Source organism: Gracilinanus agilis, chromosome 3 (assembly GCF_016433145.1).
Source record: "Gracilinanus agilis isolate LMUSP501 chromosome 3, AgileGrace, whole genome shotgun sequence".
NCBI lineage: Eukaryota > Metazoa > Chordata > Mammalia > Didelphimorphia > Didelphidae > Gracilinanus > Gracilinanus agilis.
Genome location: NC_058132.1, coordinates 453,183,629 through 453,203,982, shown reverse-complemented (window position 1 = coordinate 453,203,982; position 20,354 = coordinate 453,183,629). Strand labels below are relative to the sequence as shown.

General features: G+C 38.1%; 1 protein-coding gene across 5 annotated transcripts in view; it reads left to right on the top strand.

Moving 5' to 3' along the window:
* NHS (NHS actin remodeling regulator) overlaps nucleotides 1-20,354 on the top strand; it is a 449,929-nt gene that overhangs the window by 325,977 nt on the left and 103,598 nt on the right. The window contains exon 6 of one of the 5 annotated variants that reach the window (XM_044670334.1): nucleotides 9,497-9,501. The exons of 2 other annotated variants lie outside the window; for them this stretch is intronic. In XM_044670334.1, coding sequence (XP_044526269.1) covers nucleotides 9,497-9,501 — 5 coding nt within the window. Of the gene's footprint in view, nucleotides 1-4,010; nucleotides 4,025-9,496; nucleotides 9,502-12,830; nucleotides 12,850-20,354 lie in introns of all 5 variants that reach the window. 2 more of the 5 variants (XM_044670338.1, XM_044670337.1) reach the window with 2 other exon arrangements.

Below are 20,354 nucleotides of genomic sequence, written 5' to 3'. Positions count from 1 at the left end.
TTCGTTTTAGACAGTCATCTGGGGTAAAGAAAGGTTAAGTGACTTCCCCAGAGTAACTTAACAGTCACTGTGTATGAGGGACAGAGCTCAAACTCAGGTCTTCCTGACTGAAGCCTCAAATTATAAATCTTAAAATTTTTAATTTTTATACTGTCCAAAGAAAGACCAAATGTATTATTATTATTATTATTAACCCTTACTTTCTGTCTTGGAATCAATACTGTTTATTTGTTCTAAGGCAGAAGAAGGATAAGGACTAGACAATGGAGACTGAGTGAGTTGCCCAGGGTCACACAGCTAGGAAGTATCTCAGACCTGATTTGAACCTAGGATTTGATCTCTAGGCTGACTTTCAATCCTCTGAACCACCTAGCTGCTCCCTTAGTATCAGTTTTAAGACAAAAGAGTGGCAAGTGCTAGGCAATCAGGGTTAAGTGACTTGCCCCAGGGTCACATGATGAGAAAGTGTCTGAGGCCAAATGTGAACCCAGATCTTCCAAACTCCAAATCTGGAACTCTATCCACTGTACTACCTAGCTACTCCTGAAAGTAGCATTTTTAAAGAATCCAGATTTATTTTTTTCCAAAAATCAGTGCCTGCTTTAATAAGAGGACAAGCACATTGATTGGGCTGTATGCACATACTTTTCTTCCTGTAAGATTATCTTTGCCATATGGTTCTTAATCTGTTTCCCCTTCTCCTACCTCCCTTTACAGCATATTGTTGGCTCCAGCCCCAAAATGTCCTTGATGGTTTTACTTTGTCTTGAAATGAGCTAAGATGTTCTAATAAATGATAGAAGAAAGATTAAGCCTCTGATGGGTTAGTTGGAGGAGAGCTTTGTCAGGGAGGAGTATAATAGTAACCTTGTGGCTTCTTTTCCAGTTCCAGGGCATTCTTGTGGCTATTGCCTCCCTACAGAAGCGGAGTAACTGGTCATTTGAAAGCCAAATATGATTGATTACTGGCCACCCACATTCTGCTGATAGCCTTCAACAGAGGCTGCAGTGCTCCCAGTAGTTAGAATTTAAGGCTCAGCAATGGTGAAATTAAATAAAATTAAATTTTGTAGCTATCTCTTTGTATTCAAGGCCCTTCGGTTTGGCTCCAGCATGCCTGTTGGGCCTTATTTCACATTACTCCCCTTTTGAAGCAATGTTCCAGCCAAATTAAACTACTTGCTGTTGCCTGAACTCAACATACCATCCCCTACCCCAGTACAGGCACAGGCAGGTATCCCTCTGCTCCTTTCTTGAAATCCACATTTTAGAGATGAAAAAACTGAGGCATTCAGTTATTGCCCATGTTCAAGCATCCAAGATAAGATTTGTACCTAAGATCTTTCTGGCTCCAGATTTAGCATTTTCTATTTTACCATCATTTTTTTAAAATTCTGCTTTTAGGCTTTCTTTTGAAAAGTGTTAAAGGGGGCAGCTAGGCTGCACAGTGAATAAAACATCAGGCCTGGAGTCAGGAGGACCTGGGTTCAAATGTGGCCTCAGATGTTTCCTAGTTGCATGACCTTAGGCAAGTCACTTAAACCCAATTGTCTAGCCCTTGCTGCTCTTCTGTCTTAGAACTGATACTAAGTCAAAGAGTAAGAATTTTTATTTAAGCGTATAAGTTTGTTACTTGTAAAATCAACCCTTATTTTTTCATGTGTTCTGGTCAAAATTTAACTTCTCTGGGCCTTAGTTTCTGCAACTGTAAAATAAGGAAATAGGACTAGATGACTTCTAAGGTTAACTCTAGGTCCATGATCCTGCCAACTTCTACTCCTTCAAGGCTAAACTCAGCTACCTTCTCCATGAAGCTTCTCAGATTCTTCTAACTCCCAATTTGCTTTATTCTTTGTCATAAGACCTTCAAAATTGTCCCAGATCATGCCTTTCCCAGTTGATCATTGTACAATATTGCTGTTACTGTGTAAAATATTCTCCCAGTTCTGCTTATTTCACTCTGCATCATTTCATGCAGATCTTTCAGGCAGAAATCATCCTACTTTATCATTTCTTATAGCACAATAGTAGTCCATCACTATTATGTACCACAATTTGTTCAGCCACTCCCCAACAGAAGGGCATCCTTTTATTTTCCAATTTTTTGTCACCACAAAAAGCTCAGCTATAAGTTTTTGTACAAACATTTTTCATTAGCATCTCTCTGGGGCACAAACCCAGTAGTGGTATAGTTGAATCAAGGGTCATGCAGTCTTTTAATGCCCAGAGGGGCATAATTCCAAATTGCCTTTCAAAATGGTTGGATCAATTCACAGCTCCACCAGCAATGCACTAGTGTCCCAATTTTGCTACATACCCTCCAACATTTGTCATTTTCCTTTACTATTATATGGGCCAGTTTTCTAGGTGTTAGGGTAGTGCCTCAGAGTTATTTAGATCTCCATTTGGACAACACTCTTAAAGATTGAGATTGAGGGTTAATAATTGACAAAAATCTTCATGCAGGTTGAATTCCATAATATTGATCATGACTCTTGCTATCCACTGAATCAGCACGCCTTTATTAAGCCCCTGTCAGGATCATGAATCATAGATGCCTGGGGTTCAAAGATAAAAAAAAAAGTAGTTCCTGCTATCAAAATGGTAGTCTTGATAGGTTCATGATAAGTGGTTCATGATCTGCGCTCCACAAAGGTGACAGTCTTCATGATAATTAATCACTCAGTGCTTAGCATAGAACCTAGCATATAACTCATTTAATAAATGCTAGTTGACTTGATTTACAAAAATTGGTGAAGCAACATGGTCCTGTTTCTTGAGAAGGGGAGTGGGTAGGATGCCTATTTCTTTCTGTCTCACCTCTTTTAATTCCCCTAGAACCTTTGGCAACTAACCCAACTACTGAGGGGTTGACATATTTATGATCCACCATTGTTTTAATAAATGGCATACTTGTTTATTATAGTAGATTTTTGGAAGAAAATTGTGAATGTCTTCTGTGACCATAAAAGGTGATAGGATTGACAGTCTAAAAAGTCCCTCATCCCTTTGTTGTTTTGGAAGTTTAGTATAAATGAGGCTATTTTCATGGTAAATCTTTTTTAAAAAGTAGTTTTCCTTCTCTATTCCTCTTCATCAAGCCATCCACAAAGATACTGAGAGAGTTAGAGACGGGAGATTGTATAACTTTTACCCACTAGGAAATGAACTCATACCATCCACTTGCTGCTTGTGCAAAGCAATTGATGTGATTGCAAGTATTCACTGAAATCTATGCAGATCTGATGTTCAGACCTCCCATTTATACAGGCAGTGAGTTGTACAGGCCTTCTCTGTACTCAGGACACTCAGGATGGCAAACATGCTATCTTGTGCAGACAGTGCCAACTAGTGGATGGTATAGAGAAGTACTAGACCCAAATTCTTTCTTACCCTTCAAGGGGGAGTGCACTTGCCATCTTTTTCCTTCTCTTTTGTCACTTAAAACTCAATTTTGTTTTATCCTATGTCTTTCTTCTGCATCCATAATGTAGGAACCCTTTAACCTCCTCCCTCGTTTTGTCCTCAGGAAAAATTTTCTCTTTCCTTCTCTATTTTCAATCTTTTTTTATTTCATATATTTCAATATAATCAACATATTTCATATATTTCATATTATCATATTCATATCATTCTTATTCATTTGTAAGAAAAAATAAAAACAATAGAAATCAAAAGTGTAATCAGAGCTAATAAACAAGTGTTTTTTAAATTAGGTATTTTAAATTAGGTATTCCTAATATATCTATCTCAAAAAAGAGAAGGAAAAACCAGACAATTTTAAGCAAGATTGAGTACAATAGTTCACTATTGTGAGCACTCTGAAGTCCACTAGTAATTTCCACAAATTAAAATTCTTTTCCTCAAGCACCATTGCTGAAGATGGGGCTGGAGCGGGGAAGGAAATCAAAATTTCTTCTATTCAAATTGTTGAATTTTCAAATTACATGGACCTGTGTAATGTTCTGCTCTTTCACTGAAAATTAATGGCATTTCAGTTACCATTTGAGTTGCATAGGCATTTGTGGACTAGCCCAGAACCGAACTATCATTATTTGTTTTTGTTTTTGTTTTTTTTTTTTAACCTTTCCCTTCTGTCTTAAAATCGATACTGTTATTGGTTCCAAGGCAGAAGTGTAGTAAAGGCAATTGGAGTTAAGCGACTTGCCCAGGGTTACATATCTATGAAGGGTTAGAATTTGAACCCAGGACCTAATGTCTCTGGCTCTGATGCTCTATCTATTGAACCACCTAGCTGCCCTTTTAACAATGATTTAAAATAACATTGTTTCTATGAAGAAATGTGTTTTGATTTCACTGCTACCAATTTATAAATGAACTTTGGGAGTACACTCCATTTGTGATTCAAAGGCTGCATTTATTAAGACAACTAAAACCTTAAAGCAAAGAATTAGGCTGCTATTTCCAATTTGTTACTCTTAACAGCCTTAGAGAGTCTGGGTAACTGAGGAAAAGGAAGCATGGAGGAGAACATACGCATATCTACATACACATGTATGTGTGCATATGTGTCGCAAATACATGTATATATATATTATTGTTGTTGTTGAGTCACTCAGTCATGTCCAACTCTTCATGAAGACATGTCCCATACTGGGATTTTTTGGGGAAGAATACTGGAGTGGTTTGCTATTTTTCTTCTCTAGAGGATTAAGGCAAACAGAGGATAAATGACTTGACTAGGGTCATACAATTAGTGTCTGAGGTTTGGTTTAAACTCAATTCATCCTGACTCTAGGTCCAGGATTCTATCCATGGAATCATCTAGCTACCCCAATGTACATACTATATACATACACATATATGGATTTCTTTACACTGATAAAAAACCCTGGGAAGTAGTTGCTTTTATTATCCCCATTTACAGATGAGGAAACTGAGGCAAATAAAATTGTGTGTGTATCTAAATTAGGACTTTAACTCAGGTCTCCTTGACACCAGTTTCAGCACTCTTAGCACAGAATTGTATCATCTTTACTGGTACAAAATTAGTAAATAGTTCAGTTCAAACTGAGAAACACATTTCCAGAACAGGAAATCTCCATATTTTCTTAGGAATATAAAATGTATTACTACTCTCCTGCCCCATTTCTAATAATTTTCCCTTGACAGACTCAACTGAAAGGGGGTAGCTGCTCAATTGTGGCACTGCCCTTTTGCAAAAGGACAAAATGAGTACATGGAAATAATGTTGTAAATACCAAATGAAAAAGCCATAGTGGTATGGATGTAAATACTGTCTCTGTAATTATCTGTACTATATGTGTAACTAGGGGGCACTGATGGAAAGAAAGAGGGCTTTATTGAAAATAAAAGGAGTCCCAGATTTGCTATGAAAATAAGAAAAAAGTAGCCCGAGCTTCCAAATGTTAACATAGCAATCTTCCCATAAAAAGCTATAGTTTAGCTAGCTTTCTAAGATAAATGGCTTTTGGAGAAGCTGGTGGGAACTCTAGTACCTGGAAGTTTGTTTTTTTCTATTAAATAAAATAAATAAGTCATAGTGTTTTCCTAACAGGTGACAATGTTCCACTGTCTCATTTTAAACCAGTTGAAAATTGCTCTATGGTAAGTTTGGGTTTTGATTTGCAAACAATATGCTTCCTTTTTTGGTGTCTATACTTTTAAATTTCCCCAGAGAGCATGAATATCACTCATGAGTGTGTATATGACTTATATTTAGCATCTTTTGCACCTTTGAATAAATATCTTTACCACCATCATCCCTAGGTGCAGACATTTTTGCCAGGATTAAGTTTTTTTTAAAAAAAGATATTTAATGATAGTCACTTTGTTTAATCCCAGAGCATTCTTTCTATTTTTCCTTGAGAAATATATGTTCCTGAGCCCTAGATTTACTTAGCATTTAGATCTGTCAGTCTTTCCTCCATATATTAACTGAATTTCTATACACGTCCTAATTGATACCATGAGTCTTGATGGTTTTCTGTCCATGAGACATTGGCTGGACATACACAAGACTGGAATGAGCAAAGTTAGATCCTTTGATCCATCTAACATTTCTATTTAGTGAATCCTTCTATGTAGTAAAATTTCATTCAGTTAAACAAATATTTGTTGGCTGTATCTAAGGCACTAAGCCAAGTCTTGTGGGTAGTACAAAGCTGCATTAACTTTGTCTCTTTCCCTAAGGTAATTATAATATACATTGTTGCTGTTCAGTCATTTTCAGTAGTGTCCAACTTTGAATGACCCCACTTGGGGTTTTCTTGGTAAAGACAGTAGAGTGGTTTTGCCATTTCCTTCTCCAGCTCATTTTACAGATCAGGAAACTAAGGCAAACAGTGTTAAGTGACTTGCCCAGGGTCCTACAGCTAGTAAGTGTCTGAGGCCAGATTTGACCTCAAGAAGATGAGTCTTTTTGATGCCCAGGAAGTCTTCTTCAAGACCTAGCATCCATCCACTGTGCCAGCTAGCTGCCCAATCAGAATGGCAGAATGTGAGATAGTAAACTTTGGGAAAAAATGCATCAGAGCTACATTCTATTTTTAGAGGGTGTGTTTATGATGAAGATAGTGCCCCCTTGACATCTAACTGACAACTCCATAGTCTCCAAATTAGTGAGGTTGTGTTTTTTATGCATGGGGAGATGTGGAGTAGTATGGTTTGGGGAAATGGGGAGAGAGAAAGCTGAACATCATTACATTCTGATACATTTCCATGAAGCTCCATTTCAACTAAATCATCATAATTCCTACCCAGACAATCAGTTCAGAATGATAATGGTCTTATTTATTGTTTTATATGCATCACCAGTATATGCAGTGCTTTACTGCTTGCTATAAATCGGGAGGGATTATCACAGCTGTTACTTATTTTAACAGGTCACAATACAGTAGTTTATGCCAAATGGTTTGGAGGATTTTGAGAAAGAAATTATATAAAGACAGCCATATAGATACTAGTTTGAATAGTAGCATTCTTAAATTAATTTACATTTGTTTTCCTATTAAATCTATATGTATAAACACTTCCCTACTTACGAAGCAGTGATCCCTTTTATAACAGTCATTTCTTTATTAGATATCAGGCACTTCCTTCCTCCCTCTGTCTATTTGAATTTCTTCCTCTCTGTCTTGTGTGTCACTGTCAAGTCAGTCTGTCTGTCTCCCTCCCTCTTCTGTCTACTGTTTGTGTCTTCCTTCTCCCTCCATAGCAACCACAGCAGGGGGCTGTTACTAGAATGGTCAGTGATGGAAAGGGGAGGGTTCATCCTTTCCTATCAAATAAGCCCCAAGAGCCAGGTTTTTGCTTCGAGAGCTCAGCTTTTCAAGTGAAGATCATAAAACAGAAAAAGTAAATATAAAATCAGGGAATCTGGGGTGAGATTCTAGGACTGAAGACCCAAGTAACTGAATGAAGCAATAGGCTTTGCTTTTAATAAATTCCAATGATCTCTCTTCCATTTGTAAGCAAATGGGGGCTGTGACAGCTTAAGACACCACAATGAAAATTGAATGCAAGTACTTTTGAGCACTTACACTTATCAGTGGTTCTTTGAAATAAGGGCTTGCTATAATGTAATAAAAAGGAAGAAAGTATAGTTTAAATTTCAGTTTTCCCCACAATTGGAAGTACAGAGTTTATGGATAAAATAGCCAAGTGTCAATTACCTACATCAGTTATCCTCGACCTTTTTTTCTCAGGTCCTGCCTTCACTCTTAAAAAATTGTTGAGGAAGCCCCACCAAGAGTTTTGTTCCTGTAGGTTGAATCTATCAATATTTGTTGTTTGTTATTGTTCACTCAATTCAGTCATATCCAACTGGTGACCCTATTTGGGGTTTTCTTGGCAAAAGTTTTGGAGTGTTTTGCCATTTCTTTCTCCAGCTCATTTGAGAGATGAGGAAACTGAGGCAAACAGGGGTAAGTGACTTTCCCAGGGTCACACAGTTAGGGAGCATCTGAGACCACCTAGGTGCCTCTGTGAAATAACTTGTTCCCTAGCAACGCTAGATAAAAGAAGTCATCACTGTGTAATATTCTGCTCTATTAGTACTTTCCTGTACATGACTATGACATGCTTGAATTTCTACCAATGAAGGTTATGAAGATACAGGGGCAGAATATGGGAAGACCCAAGCCTTTCTTATAAGGCTATAAGCATATAAATATAAAATGATATCAGATGATATATATCAACACTGTTTGAGAAGTTAAAAGTAGAGTACGAAAATGGAGTAAAAGATGTGCAGGAAATATATAATCTGAAAAGGAGATGGGCCAATATCATAAAAATGGTAACAAAACATTAGCTTGCAAGTCCAAAGACCTAACTTTAAATCCTTCTTCTGATATTTGCTTCCTGGGTGACCTGAGGCAAATCACTTACTTTCCTGGGGCCTTGGTTTCCTCATCTTTAAAACCGGAATTCCTAAGATTATTTTTTTGGATGTCTGTACAACAAAAGAGTTTCATTTTATTTTGATTTTTATCTGCATTCGAGATTTCATCAATATAGGGAGTTTGCTTCATGGATGCTTCTTTCACCAAGATATATTGGCAGATTTTCTGTGGTGTAGTGAATAGACTGCTGAGCCTAGAGTCAGGAAGACTTCTCTTCCTGAGTTCAAATCTGATATCAGACACTTTTTTCTTCTCCTTTTTGTTTTTAATAATGGCATTTATTTCCAGATATCTCAGCTGCTCCCTCTCCTCCTCACACCATAGAAGGCATCATCTGGCAAACAGATATGTATATATAGATTGTGGCTTTTGTGTTACCATTTTTCAGTTCCTTCTCTGGAAGTGAGCATTCACAAGTTATTTTTCAAATATTAAATTTGTAGCTGTATATAATGTTCTCTTAGTTCTACTCATTCTGTTTTTCATTATCTCATATAGTTCCTTCCAAGTTTTAAAAATATTATCCAGCTTAAAGTTTTCTTACTGTGCAGTAATATTACATCACAATCATATTCCATAATTTGTTTAGCCATTCCCCAATTAGAGGACATCTCCTCAATTTCCAGTTCTTTGCCACCACAAAAAGAACTGCTATAAATATTTTGAAACAGGTAAGTTCTTTTCCTTTTTCCCCTGATCTCCTTGGGGAACAAATATTGATCGATCTAAGGGTACATAGTTTTATGACTCTGGGTATAATTCCAAATAGTCTTCCAAAATGGTTGGATAAATTCACTGTTCCATCAACAGCGCATTAGTGTCCCCATTTTTCCACATCTGGCCTCAGATATTTATTTACTAGCCATGTGAACTAGACAAATCACTTAACGCCATTTGCCTCAGTTTCCTCATTTGTAAAATGAACCAGAGAAGGAAATGACAAACGACTCCAGTGTCTTTATGACTAAAGCCTCAGACACACTTGAGATGACTAAATAACAACAAAGAATTTTAGAGAGCAGCCTTGAGGGTAGGAAGAGAGACATGGTCACAATAGGTGGTCTTTGAGGTCCCTTTCAGCTTCACAGCTATGATCTCTAGTCATGTAGCAAGAGTGACAGATAATAGATGAGCAAAACTAGATGTGTTACCAACATACCAATGTAGGAAGGACCCACATTGATGATATTGCAGTTCTGTAATATCATCATCATCATTTTTGTAGATATACAAGGTCACCTCTGAAGCCTTCATAGTTTTTATCTCTTAATCTGCTTCTATTTGACAAAGAGACAGTACAGACTGGGAGTAACCGAGCTTATATCCTCGGGGTATATGGTGAGTGACTTGGCTATTAGGAAACTGATCTTGGCAGGAGTTTCTGTAGTTTTACTTATCTCGACCTCATTGTTTAAATTAGGATTTGAGAGATTTTAACCCATTTTGGTGGGCAGGCTGACATGAAAAGAAATGTAAGTAAAGGGGAAAGACTAGACTCTAATGCTTTAATTTCTCAGGTAGTTGTTTTAAGAGGAAAATGTAAATTATTTGAAATAAATTAATTATTGGGAAAAACTTAGGATTGTACTTTTTTTGGGTAAAGGCCTTCTCCTCATTTGTCTTTTTGGGGTGTTTTGTTTTTACAAAAGAATCAAGAAAGATCTTTCCATGTGGTTTTGTTCATAATTTTAAAAAAATTTATGATGTTCAACAAATAACATTGCTTTCTGATTTTATCGTACTACCACCTACCTTTTTTCTTGATGCCATCTATGTGACAGTTTTCTAGCATCTATCCTAGCCTCTATAATCAAAAGACATAAACTGAATATGAGTCAAGAAGTAGAACTAATAAAGTTATCTCTATAAGCCATTGTTTGGGGATCTATTTACTCTATTGAGGTACAAAAGAATCATTTAGTTCACTGACACATCTCTGGAGTATCAAAATATATAAACAAGCCCCAATTTTTTGGTCATAAGTATTATTTAATAGGGGTGGCAAAGTGGTGCAGTGAATAAAATACCAGGCCTCGATTCAGGAAGACTTAAGTTCAAATCTTACCTCAAATACTTCCTAGCTATGTAACCCTGGGTAAATCACTTAATCCTTACAATCTCCATTTCCCCATCTGTAAATGAGATGGAGAAGGAAATAGCAAACTTCTCCAGAATCTTTGTCAAGAAGATCCCAGATGGGGTCACAAATAATCAAATATGACTAAAAATGACTAACAACCCACCTCCAAATTACTTAACACTTAAAAAGAAACATCGTTGATGTCTTGTTTTACATACCACCTAAATTTCATTGTCCCTTCTTATCCCCTCTCCCAAAAACCATTTCATATAATGAAAAAATAAAAAGAGAAAATAAGGAAAATAAGCAGAAATCAATCCATACATTGAAATTTTGACAATATATGTATTGTTCCACCATAAAGGTTCCCCCATCACCACCTTTGCCAAGGCATAGAAGGAAGTATCTTATATCTCTTCTTTGGGGTCATGCTGTTTTTTGTATTTTCACAACATTTTATTTTCAGTTGTTTGTGGTGGTGGCTCTTTCCATTTATACTATTTTTAAACCTACACCTTCTGACTTAGAATTAATATCAAGTATCATTTCCAAGGCAGAAGAGTGGTAAGGGCTGACAATGAGAGTCAAATGTCTTGCCCAGGGTCACATAGGCAAGAAGCAGCCAGACTTCAACCCAGGAAACCCCCCACCCCCACCCCCACTCCTGGCTCTCTTATCCCTTGATCCACCTAGCTGCTCCCATTTATAATCTTTTAATCATTGTATTATTTCTTTGACTTTGGTTACTTTGCTTGACATCTTTTTTTTTTCTTTGAAATTTTCTCTGTTTTTGAAATTTTTAACCTTTTCATTGTAAGTTCTCTGGGATTGTTATTTGTTAGCACAAATCAACATCATTTCAGAAGTGACTTGAATTCCAGTCCTGTCTCCTATACTTACTGTTCTCAAATCATTTAGTCTCTTTGATCCTTAGATTTTTTTTCATTTGTAAATGTATATTATAAAATCAGTAGTAATAATGTGTAATTCCAAGGCTCTCTTCTGGTTCATATGGACCAGATTCATCTTGGGGGTGATTTTTATACACTTCTTTGCCTTCTTTTGCTCTAAGGATCCAAGTTCTTCCCTGAGAATATCAGTATCTACTTCATGTCCCTACCCAGAATCTCCCCTAGAAACATCAAAATCTGGCTTGTGTCTACTAAGGGCACCTGGGCTAACAAAACAGTAAGACAGGTTTTATTTAACCTTATAGAAATCACAAGGACTTATACCCAAACCCATAAATAGTCCTGAAAACTTTCTCCCTTAATGGATCAAATTTCCTCCAGGGACCTATGTCACCCCCTATACTCTTAAACATTAAAGTACTATATAAGTTTCTGTTTATTATTATTATTATTATTGCTGATGATATCTCATTGAAAGGTGAATGTAAGAGCTTCAGAAAATATCATGGATTTCAAATTTCCTAATTTTCCAGGCTACAATCATGTAAATCAAGAATTCAAAGAATGGTACTTATACTTTATAGAGCATTTAACTATATATAGGCTAAATCCAAAAACATTCCCAAAAGTTCATCCCAAAACATTTTCTTGGACCCCATTGGCATTCAGCTTAAGATACAGCCAATTGAGAGTTTGACTCAGAGCAACAGGAAGTTTCTATCCTCAAGATGGTAGAAGCAGATGTTTTGAAACCAAACTACACAGGTACATGGAATAAAAGATTTAGGAGCTAAAATATACTAGCAGGATCTAGATTATTCCCTAGCTAAATTGGTGCTTTTCTGCAAAGGTATAGAATAGATGCTTTATGTTTCACCATTCTACAACTCAAGTAGAAGGAAAATGAATTTCCCTTTAGTTTTAAACACTTTTATTTATTTCCTATATCTAGTGTCAACTGTATCATTAATATATTAACATACATTTTATGCACAAATAAATATGTGTATATATATCCTCATGTATAAAAATACATAATACATATTACCTAGTGTTAAAATTACTGGCATTTAAATAGCCAGCTGATAGATTTGAAAACCTATTCATTTGAATATTGTAAATGAATAGACCAAAAATGCCCAGGCAAATTTGGCGAGAAGTATAGGCTTGGATTGTGGAAGAAATGTGTTAGAAATTTAGCTTATGGGGGGCAGCTGGGTAGCTCAGTGGATTGAGAGCTAGGCCTAGAGATGGGAGGTCCTAGGTTCAAATCTGGTCTCAGACACTTCCCAGCTGTGTGACCCTGGGCAAGTCACTTGACCCTCATTGCCTACCTCTTACCACTCTTCTGCCTTGGAGCTAATACACAGTATTGATTCAAAGACGGAAGGTAAGGGTTTAAAAAAAAATAGGGGCCGATGGGGGCAGCTAAGTGGCTCAGTGGATTGAGAGCCAGGCCCAGAGACGGGAGGTCCTGGGTTCAAATCAGGCCTCAGTTACTTCCTAGCTATGTGATCCTGGACAAGCCACTTAACCCCCATTGCCTAGCTCAGTGGTTCCCAAACTTTTTTTGCCTACCACCCCCTTTCCAGAAAAAATATTACTTAGCCCTCTGGAAATTAGTTTTTTTTTTTAATTTTAATAGCAATTAATAGGAAAGATAAATGCACCTGTGGCCATCACCACCTCCCTGGATCGCTGCAGCACCCACTGGGGGCAGTAGCACCCACTTTGGGAATCACTGGCCTAGCTCTTATCACTCTTCTGCCTCGGAACCAATACTTATTAATGATTTTAAGATAGAAGGTAAAGGTTTATTTTTTTGTTTTGTTTTTTAATTTAAATAAGGGGCAGCTAAGTGGTACAATGGATTGTGCTGGACCTGGAATTAGAAAGGGGAATCTTCCTGAATTCAAATTTGGTCTCAGATACTAACTGTGTGACCCTGGGAAAGTCATTTAACTCTGTTTGCCTGACACAATTTCCTCCTCTGTCAAATGAGCTAGAGAAAGAAATAGCAAACCATTCCAGTATCTTTGCCAAGAAAATCCCAAATGGAGTCTCAAAGAGTCAGACACGTCTGAAAAATGACTGAACAACTCAAATCTTTTAAAAATACAAAATATGCCAACTCATTACTTCAGACAACACTGGGATATGTGATCTATAGTATCATCCAAAGTTCTTTCTGGTCATAAATTGTCAGGTCTCTGATGGCAACACCCATGCTTCAGGCTTCTTTGGGTCCTTGTTCTCTTCTCTACAAAAGGGAGATGCTGATGGATTAATCAGATAAACTAGTCTGGGCTAATGGTTGGCTCTGCTCACAACATAATGCCTTAACCCAATTAAAATCTATCTTTTTCTTGGAAGCTCTTAGGGAACATTTCAGATCCTACACCAGGCTAGGGGTGAGGATGGTCAGATATCACTCAGCTCCTCTTAATCCCACAGTGGCTGGATCCATTCTGTCTTCCTATAAGGCTAGCTCTGCAGGTTCTATCATCACACCAGTCTATCAACTATAAGGAGGTCAAATTGTTGGTCAGCATCATTGTTGTAGAAGGTAGTCATTTGTTTCAAATCTTTCTTGCTGAATATTTCTTAAGTAGCCTGTGAAACTGGGACATTAAATAGCTACCCCTGTTGAATGGAACAAAACATACTCCTCATGAAGACTGGACTACTAGCCGAAAAGAAGGCTAAGGAAATGCCAAGGACCCTGGACCAATAAAGAGAGATTCTGAGGGTCACTTACCAGTAGTACTCTTTACCCTTTCCCTTTTATTTCCAGCAAAGTTCAGAAAATGCACTCTGATTATGAGACCTCTTCCCAGTTGTCCCTTCAGCACTATTGTCCATCAATGCCTGTATTTTTCATTGATAGGATAGTGGTGTCTTGGAGGACTGGAGACCACTTAACCATTCATAAAGTTCCTGCAGGCTGTATATATATATATATTTGAGCAGTACCTCTGTTGCATCGTATTCTCATTTATTTTAGTAAATATTTCCCCATTCTATTTTAATGTGGTTCAGGCAATAATAATGAGGAGTATTGCCCAGTCGTGCGGCAAGCCTGGGATCAGATACGTCTGGAATAGGCTATTGAGTCATTTTGGTTATATCTGATGATCCCAAATCAAGTTTTCTTGGCAAAGATATTGGAGTGGCTTGCCATTTCCTTCTCCAGCTCATTTCCAGTTGAGAAAACTGAGGCAAACAGGGTGAAGTGATTTTCCCAGAATCAAACAGTTAGTGTCTAAGGTCTGATTTGAACTTATTCCTGACTCCAAACCCAGCCCTCTATTCATTGTGCTACTTACTAGTATAGGGTACTTTCAGATGAAGAATCGCCCTGAATATATATATTGTTTCTACACAGTGATTTACATGTTTCCTGTATTAGCCTATGAGTTCTATCAGAGCACAGCCTAGTTTTTTTTCCTTTCTTTGTGATTAGCACAGGGTCTGACACATATTAGATACTTAATATAATACTTAGTAAATGCAGATTGATTTTATTTGACTTGATTCAGTCAATGCAGGTCAGCGCCTTCTCTGCAATTTGTAGTTTTAGAGAGCTGCCCAGATCACTGAGAAGTTAAGTGACTTTGCCAGGATCATATAACTAGCTTGTGTCCAAGGGTAGGATATGAGTCTAAATCTTCCTGGTTTCAAAGTCACTAATACCTATTACTGCTCAAATATACATTGAGTAGTGATGTGGGAAGGAGGGTGTGGTATAAGTGCCAGAAAGCTTTAATAACTATAGGATTTAGAGACACCTACGTGACACAGTGGATAGAATTCCAGACTTGGAGTTGGGAAATCTTGGGTTCAAATCTGATCTCCAACACTTCCTAGTTGTGTGACTCTGAACAAGTCACTTAACCCAGTTTACCTAGCCCTGTCCTTGTCTTAGAGTTAGTTACTAAGGCAGAAAGTAAGAGTTAAAAAAACAAAACAACTATACAACTTAGAAAGTAATGGTGTGGGGATCCATAAGTATGTAATAAAGATCTTTTTCTTTGGGATTGTACTGTTAGGAAAAGATTGTTCTGGTGTGTTTCATGTGACCACTTTCTTTTTTACTTAGACTTTGTTTCCCTTATCAATATTCAACATAAAAATGATTATGTTGTCTTAATTCTAGAAATATAAGTTTGGGGTTCATTGCCTAAAAAGTCTGAAAATCAGAGATGAAGGTCAGGAGTATCCCAGCTTATATCATTCATTGGTTGCACAAAAAAAAAAAAGAAAGAAAAATAGGATTTTAGACAAAATAGGATTATCAAGAGAAGTTAATTGTATGGGAACATAGTAGAGGATGAAGCCAATTCCTGGACTTAGTCTGCTGAACTAAGGATGGGGTTTGTAAGAATAAAGAGTTAAGACTGGGTGAGTTTGGGTAATTGGCTTAAAGACATTATAGCAAGGTTCTAGAAATTGTGTTAGGGTTTGGTTATAATGTCTTAATGCTAATGTTATGAATTGGCATCATGTAGGGTAATGTGATGTGGGAGTTGCTTTTATATTTTTAGTAATTTGAGAACCATATCAATTGGCACTGTACCAAAACCCCACACTGAAAATAGAATTATTGTCACTCTATAATTTAGAGGAAATCAGAAAGTGGTGGGCAGGGAGGGAACTATGAAAGCAATCAGAGGCAAATGTAATTCAACTAGATTCCATAGTTTATTATGCCACAGATATATAAGCTATGTGGTAATAACAATACCTTTTCTCCTTCCACAAGAGGAAGAAAGAAAAAGATTTTTACTTTGATTATTGTAAAAGAAGTGTTTTTTTCCTAATAAACTGGAACATCCCTTTCTTATTTATAAACCATTCAAAGTTTTCCTGTAGTGCATCTACCCAATGTATAAGTTTCTTAATTACTCCATCAGATATGTAACCTGTCCAATTAAGTCAGTAAACTTTAATAAGAATCAACCAATAAGCATTTATTAAACACTTACTGTATGCTGAGGGGTTGAGGATACATAGATAAAAGTTACACAATCCTTGCCCCTTGGGCTCTTATATTTTACTAGGATACATGTTGATAAATAAATGTAGGAAATATGTAAAACATATACACACTGATGATGAGGAGGACACTAATTACTAGGAAAGGCCTCCTGAAAAGAGGCAGTTCTTGAGCTTATGAAGACCTTCAGGCCTTCTCTTAATTCTGTCACTAACTTACCATATAACTTTGCAAATCATTTCATTTTTGAGTGGCTTAAAGATTCTCTTTGACCCTTTTGGATGTTGGTGGTTTCTCTTATTTATACAACTCATCTCATATATGGAAGTCTGCCCATTGCAAAACCCTGTCTTTTTGGGAAAATGTGATAATTTGAAAATAGGTATGTAAAATCTAGTCTTTGATGAAGCATGCTTTGAAATTTAGCTGGAATAGTACTTTACACAAAATATTACACATTTACATATGTATGTATTATATTTATGAGACAAATTCAATATATCACTCTTAATTATCTCTAATTCAAAAGGTATTTTGACTAGATTCTTTCTTTTTCCCTTCCTTCCTCATTTTCTCTTTCTCTCTTTCCCTCCCTCCCTCCCTCCTTCCTTCCTTCCTCTCTCTTCTTCTTCTTTTTCCTCTCTCTCTCTCTGTCTCTCTCTCTGTCTCTCTCTCTCTCTCTATCTCTGTCTCTCTCTCTAACTCTCTATCTCTCTCTCTATCTCTCCCCCTATGGGAAAGCTGAGCCTTGAAGGCCACTTGCATTTGGAACTAAAGACCCACAGTATGGTCAAAGGTGTTCATCTAAGCCCTGTACCAGTATAACAAGCCCCCAAAAGCAGAGGACCACCAGGCTGCCTAAGGAGGGGCAAATCGCCCAAGTTGGGAAAGTTTCTGTTCCTATCAATGTTTTGTAGAGAAAGCTAGTGAGCTTTACTTCTAGTCCAGGCAAGATAGGAAACCCTAGTCTTACACATATATATGTATATTTATTATATATATATGTATATACATATTCACATATATGTATACATAGTTTTAACTATATAAATATAGTTTTTATATATTGTTTTTAAAACTTTGTTTTCTACTATGTCTCCCCTCCCACTCTAAGAGAGCCATCCTTTTTAATAAAGAATAAAAAACAGGAAGAAAAAAATATAGAAAAACAAACCAACACATCAAAAAAGAAGTCTAGCATTATATGCAGTAATCAATAACTAAGGCTTCCTACCTTTGCAAAGTAATGAGGGAAGGTGCCTTTTTATGTCTTCTTGGGATCAATCATAGTAATTGTTATTTCTCAATGTTGAGTTTCATTTATTTTGTTGTGTTGGTGGTGATCATTGTTTTCCTTTTGCATGGTTGTGGTTTTTGTGGATAATGTTTTCCGGGTACTGTTTGCTTCATTTCATATCAGTTTATGCAAATCTTCTCATACTTCTCTATATTCATATATTGATTTCTTACAGTCCAGCCATATCCATTTCATTCATGTATCTCAGATTGTTAGCCATTCCTAGTGGATGAGTAGCTGCTTTGCTTCTAGATTTTTGCTACTACCAAAAAAGTGCTGCTGTTGTACATATTTTGTGATATATGAGACCTGTCTTTTATCATTGACTTCTTTGAGCTATATGCCCGGAATCTCTGGGTCAAAAGGCAGAGACATTTTAATAACCAGATTCCATTTTAAATGACTCTAATTTATTCTATTTGGTTCTCCAGTCTCAGTCAGAGTTAATTTGGTGTTCATACACAGGATACAATGAATGCACACGTATACAACAAAGATACACATACATATGCAATTGCAGGTATGAATTATGCTCATCTGGCTCTCATTTTACACTAGTAACCAGTAAGTTTCTGCAAGACATTGTGTATGTTAATGTTTTAAAGTCTTTGTTGTTTGTAGCATTTGATGGATGGAACACATAAGCATTTAGAGATCAATCAGCAGTATACAGAAATTCACAGGGGCCCCATATGTATACTATATATGATACAAATGCACATGCCTTGCCAGGGATGTAGATGCTGCAGCTGCTGCTATACTATATTGTTTCTGACTCCTCTGCTGAGAGAGAGAGAGAGAGAGAGAGAGAGAGAGAGAGAGAGCGCGCAAAGCTAAGTAGCTGCCATCCATTAGATCACTGGGGCTCTCTTAGGATGCCATTTACCACTGACTTTCACACCAGGGATGGGTAACTCTGAGAACAAACTGCAGGGCTATCTGAGAAGAAAATACAGTGGTATGAGAAATGAAGATGTAGATGTGTGTATGTTGTTGGAAGGGCAGGGGAGTGGGGTGGGGGGGTTTGGTGACAATCAGCCTGTCTTAACACATAGGCCCTGCTTTGTGGCTGGCCTTTTGCTATGATGCTGCTGCCGTTGCTGCTGTTACTGCTACTGCTACCACCACTACTGCTGCTGCTGCCGCTGCCACTGCTGTTGTTGCTGCTGCCACCACCTCCACTACCACCACCAGCCACCACTGCTGCTGAGTTTGTGGCTGGAGTCAGGTTGCTGCAACTCACTGCAGCAGAGTCGGGGTGAGATTATTTTTAGCAGGTTCCTTTTCAGCCTTGCTCAAGCTGGAGATCTTCAGGGAACAGGGGAAGTGTTTGTGGAGTGGTAACACTTTGCTCACAAGTAGGGCTTCTTGCACCAGTCCTGCCTGCTGGCCAAGAGATTTTGCTGCAGCATCCCGCAGGCCAGTTAGGAAAGGGATGTAAATCAATGAGGGAGGGAGGGAAGGAGAGAGAGAGGGAGGGAGGGAGGGAGGGAGGGAGGGGGAGAGAGAGAGAGAGAGAGAGAGAGAGAGAGAGAGCGAGAGCGCTTACCTACCTACCTACCAAAGCAAGGCTCTCAATGCCTGGATATTATGGCAGTGCTTTGTCCATTCCAAATCTCTAAGGTTTATTCTCTAGAGGTTTGTCTTTTGTGGTGGTGTTTTCATTTGGGTTTTCCTGGTAGATGGGTCCCTGATTTTCCAGTGATCACTTGGCTATCCTGACCAGGAGATACCAATTTCTTCAGTCCAGTAGATGAAGCTACAGCCTTTGTGAGGCACATAGTATCTCTCCCAACTTGTAGGCGCCCTCTTTCCCAGGCAGCATCCATTCACAATTCTCTCTGTGACTGGGAAGTTAGAGTTAGTCAGGCTTTGATGATGGGCTCATTCTAGCCTAAAAAAAAAATGTAGAATGCAGTTTCAATACAAGAATATAGAAAGCCACCAGAGAGGGCCCTGTCTTTTCTGAGGAAAGGGAAAGAAGGCAGAATCAGAAAGAGGTTGCTGCTCTCCGCCTGTTACTGCTTCTTCCAGTGTGGAGACTGCATACCTGCCTGACATCTGCATTTCCCAGGAGGTTGCTTCAGAAAAGTACTGTACATGGTGAGGTTGGAATCCTTATGTATTTTGCCAGGCAGAATGATCCCTGAAGTGCGGGTTGGAGGTGGGGGGGAGTATGGGGGGATAGGGAGGGTGGCAAAGGGGAAGGAAGCTGGGAAGGGGCAGGGGAATATAAGTATATTCCCAAAACCTAACGTCCTATACACTGGTGACCTGGGTTGGTAGGGATGGGCTCATATCGGGTGCAGATCTACCAGCGCCCCTCACCCTGCCCCCCGGCCCTCCAAGACTGGGTTCACTGGCCATTGCAGGGATGTGAGTAAGGAGCAGCTTCGGCTTTTCTAGCAAGTAATTGGGGAACAGAAATCAGCAGTGACGTCATTTTTAACTGATTCCTCACATCCTTACGTGGTGGGAGAACTTAGGGGGCGGGGGGAAAGCTGCAACCACACAGAGAGATTCTCAGCACAGGCTGGAGAGGAGAGCCCCCCAATGGTAATTCAGTTGGCGGCGGCTTGTGCAGAGCTGCTCCTGCGGACATTCGCGGTGCATTCATCAGAGGACAGAAGGGAGATGGTAGGAGTTTTTGTTTTCAGTTGTGTTTGTGTGTGTGTGTGTGTGT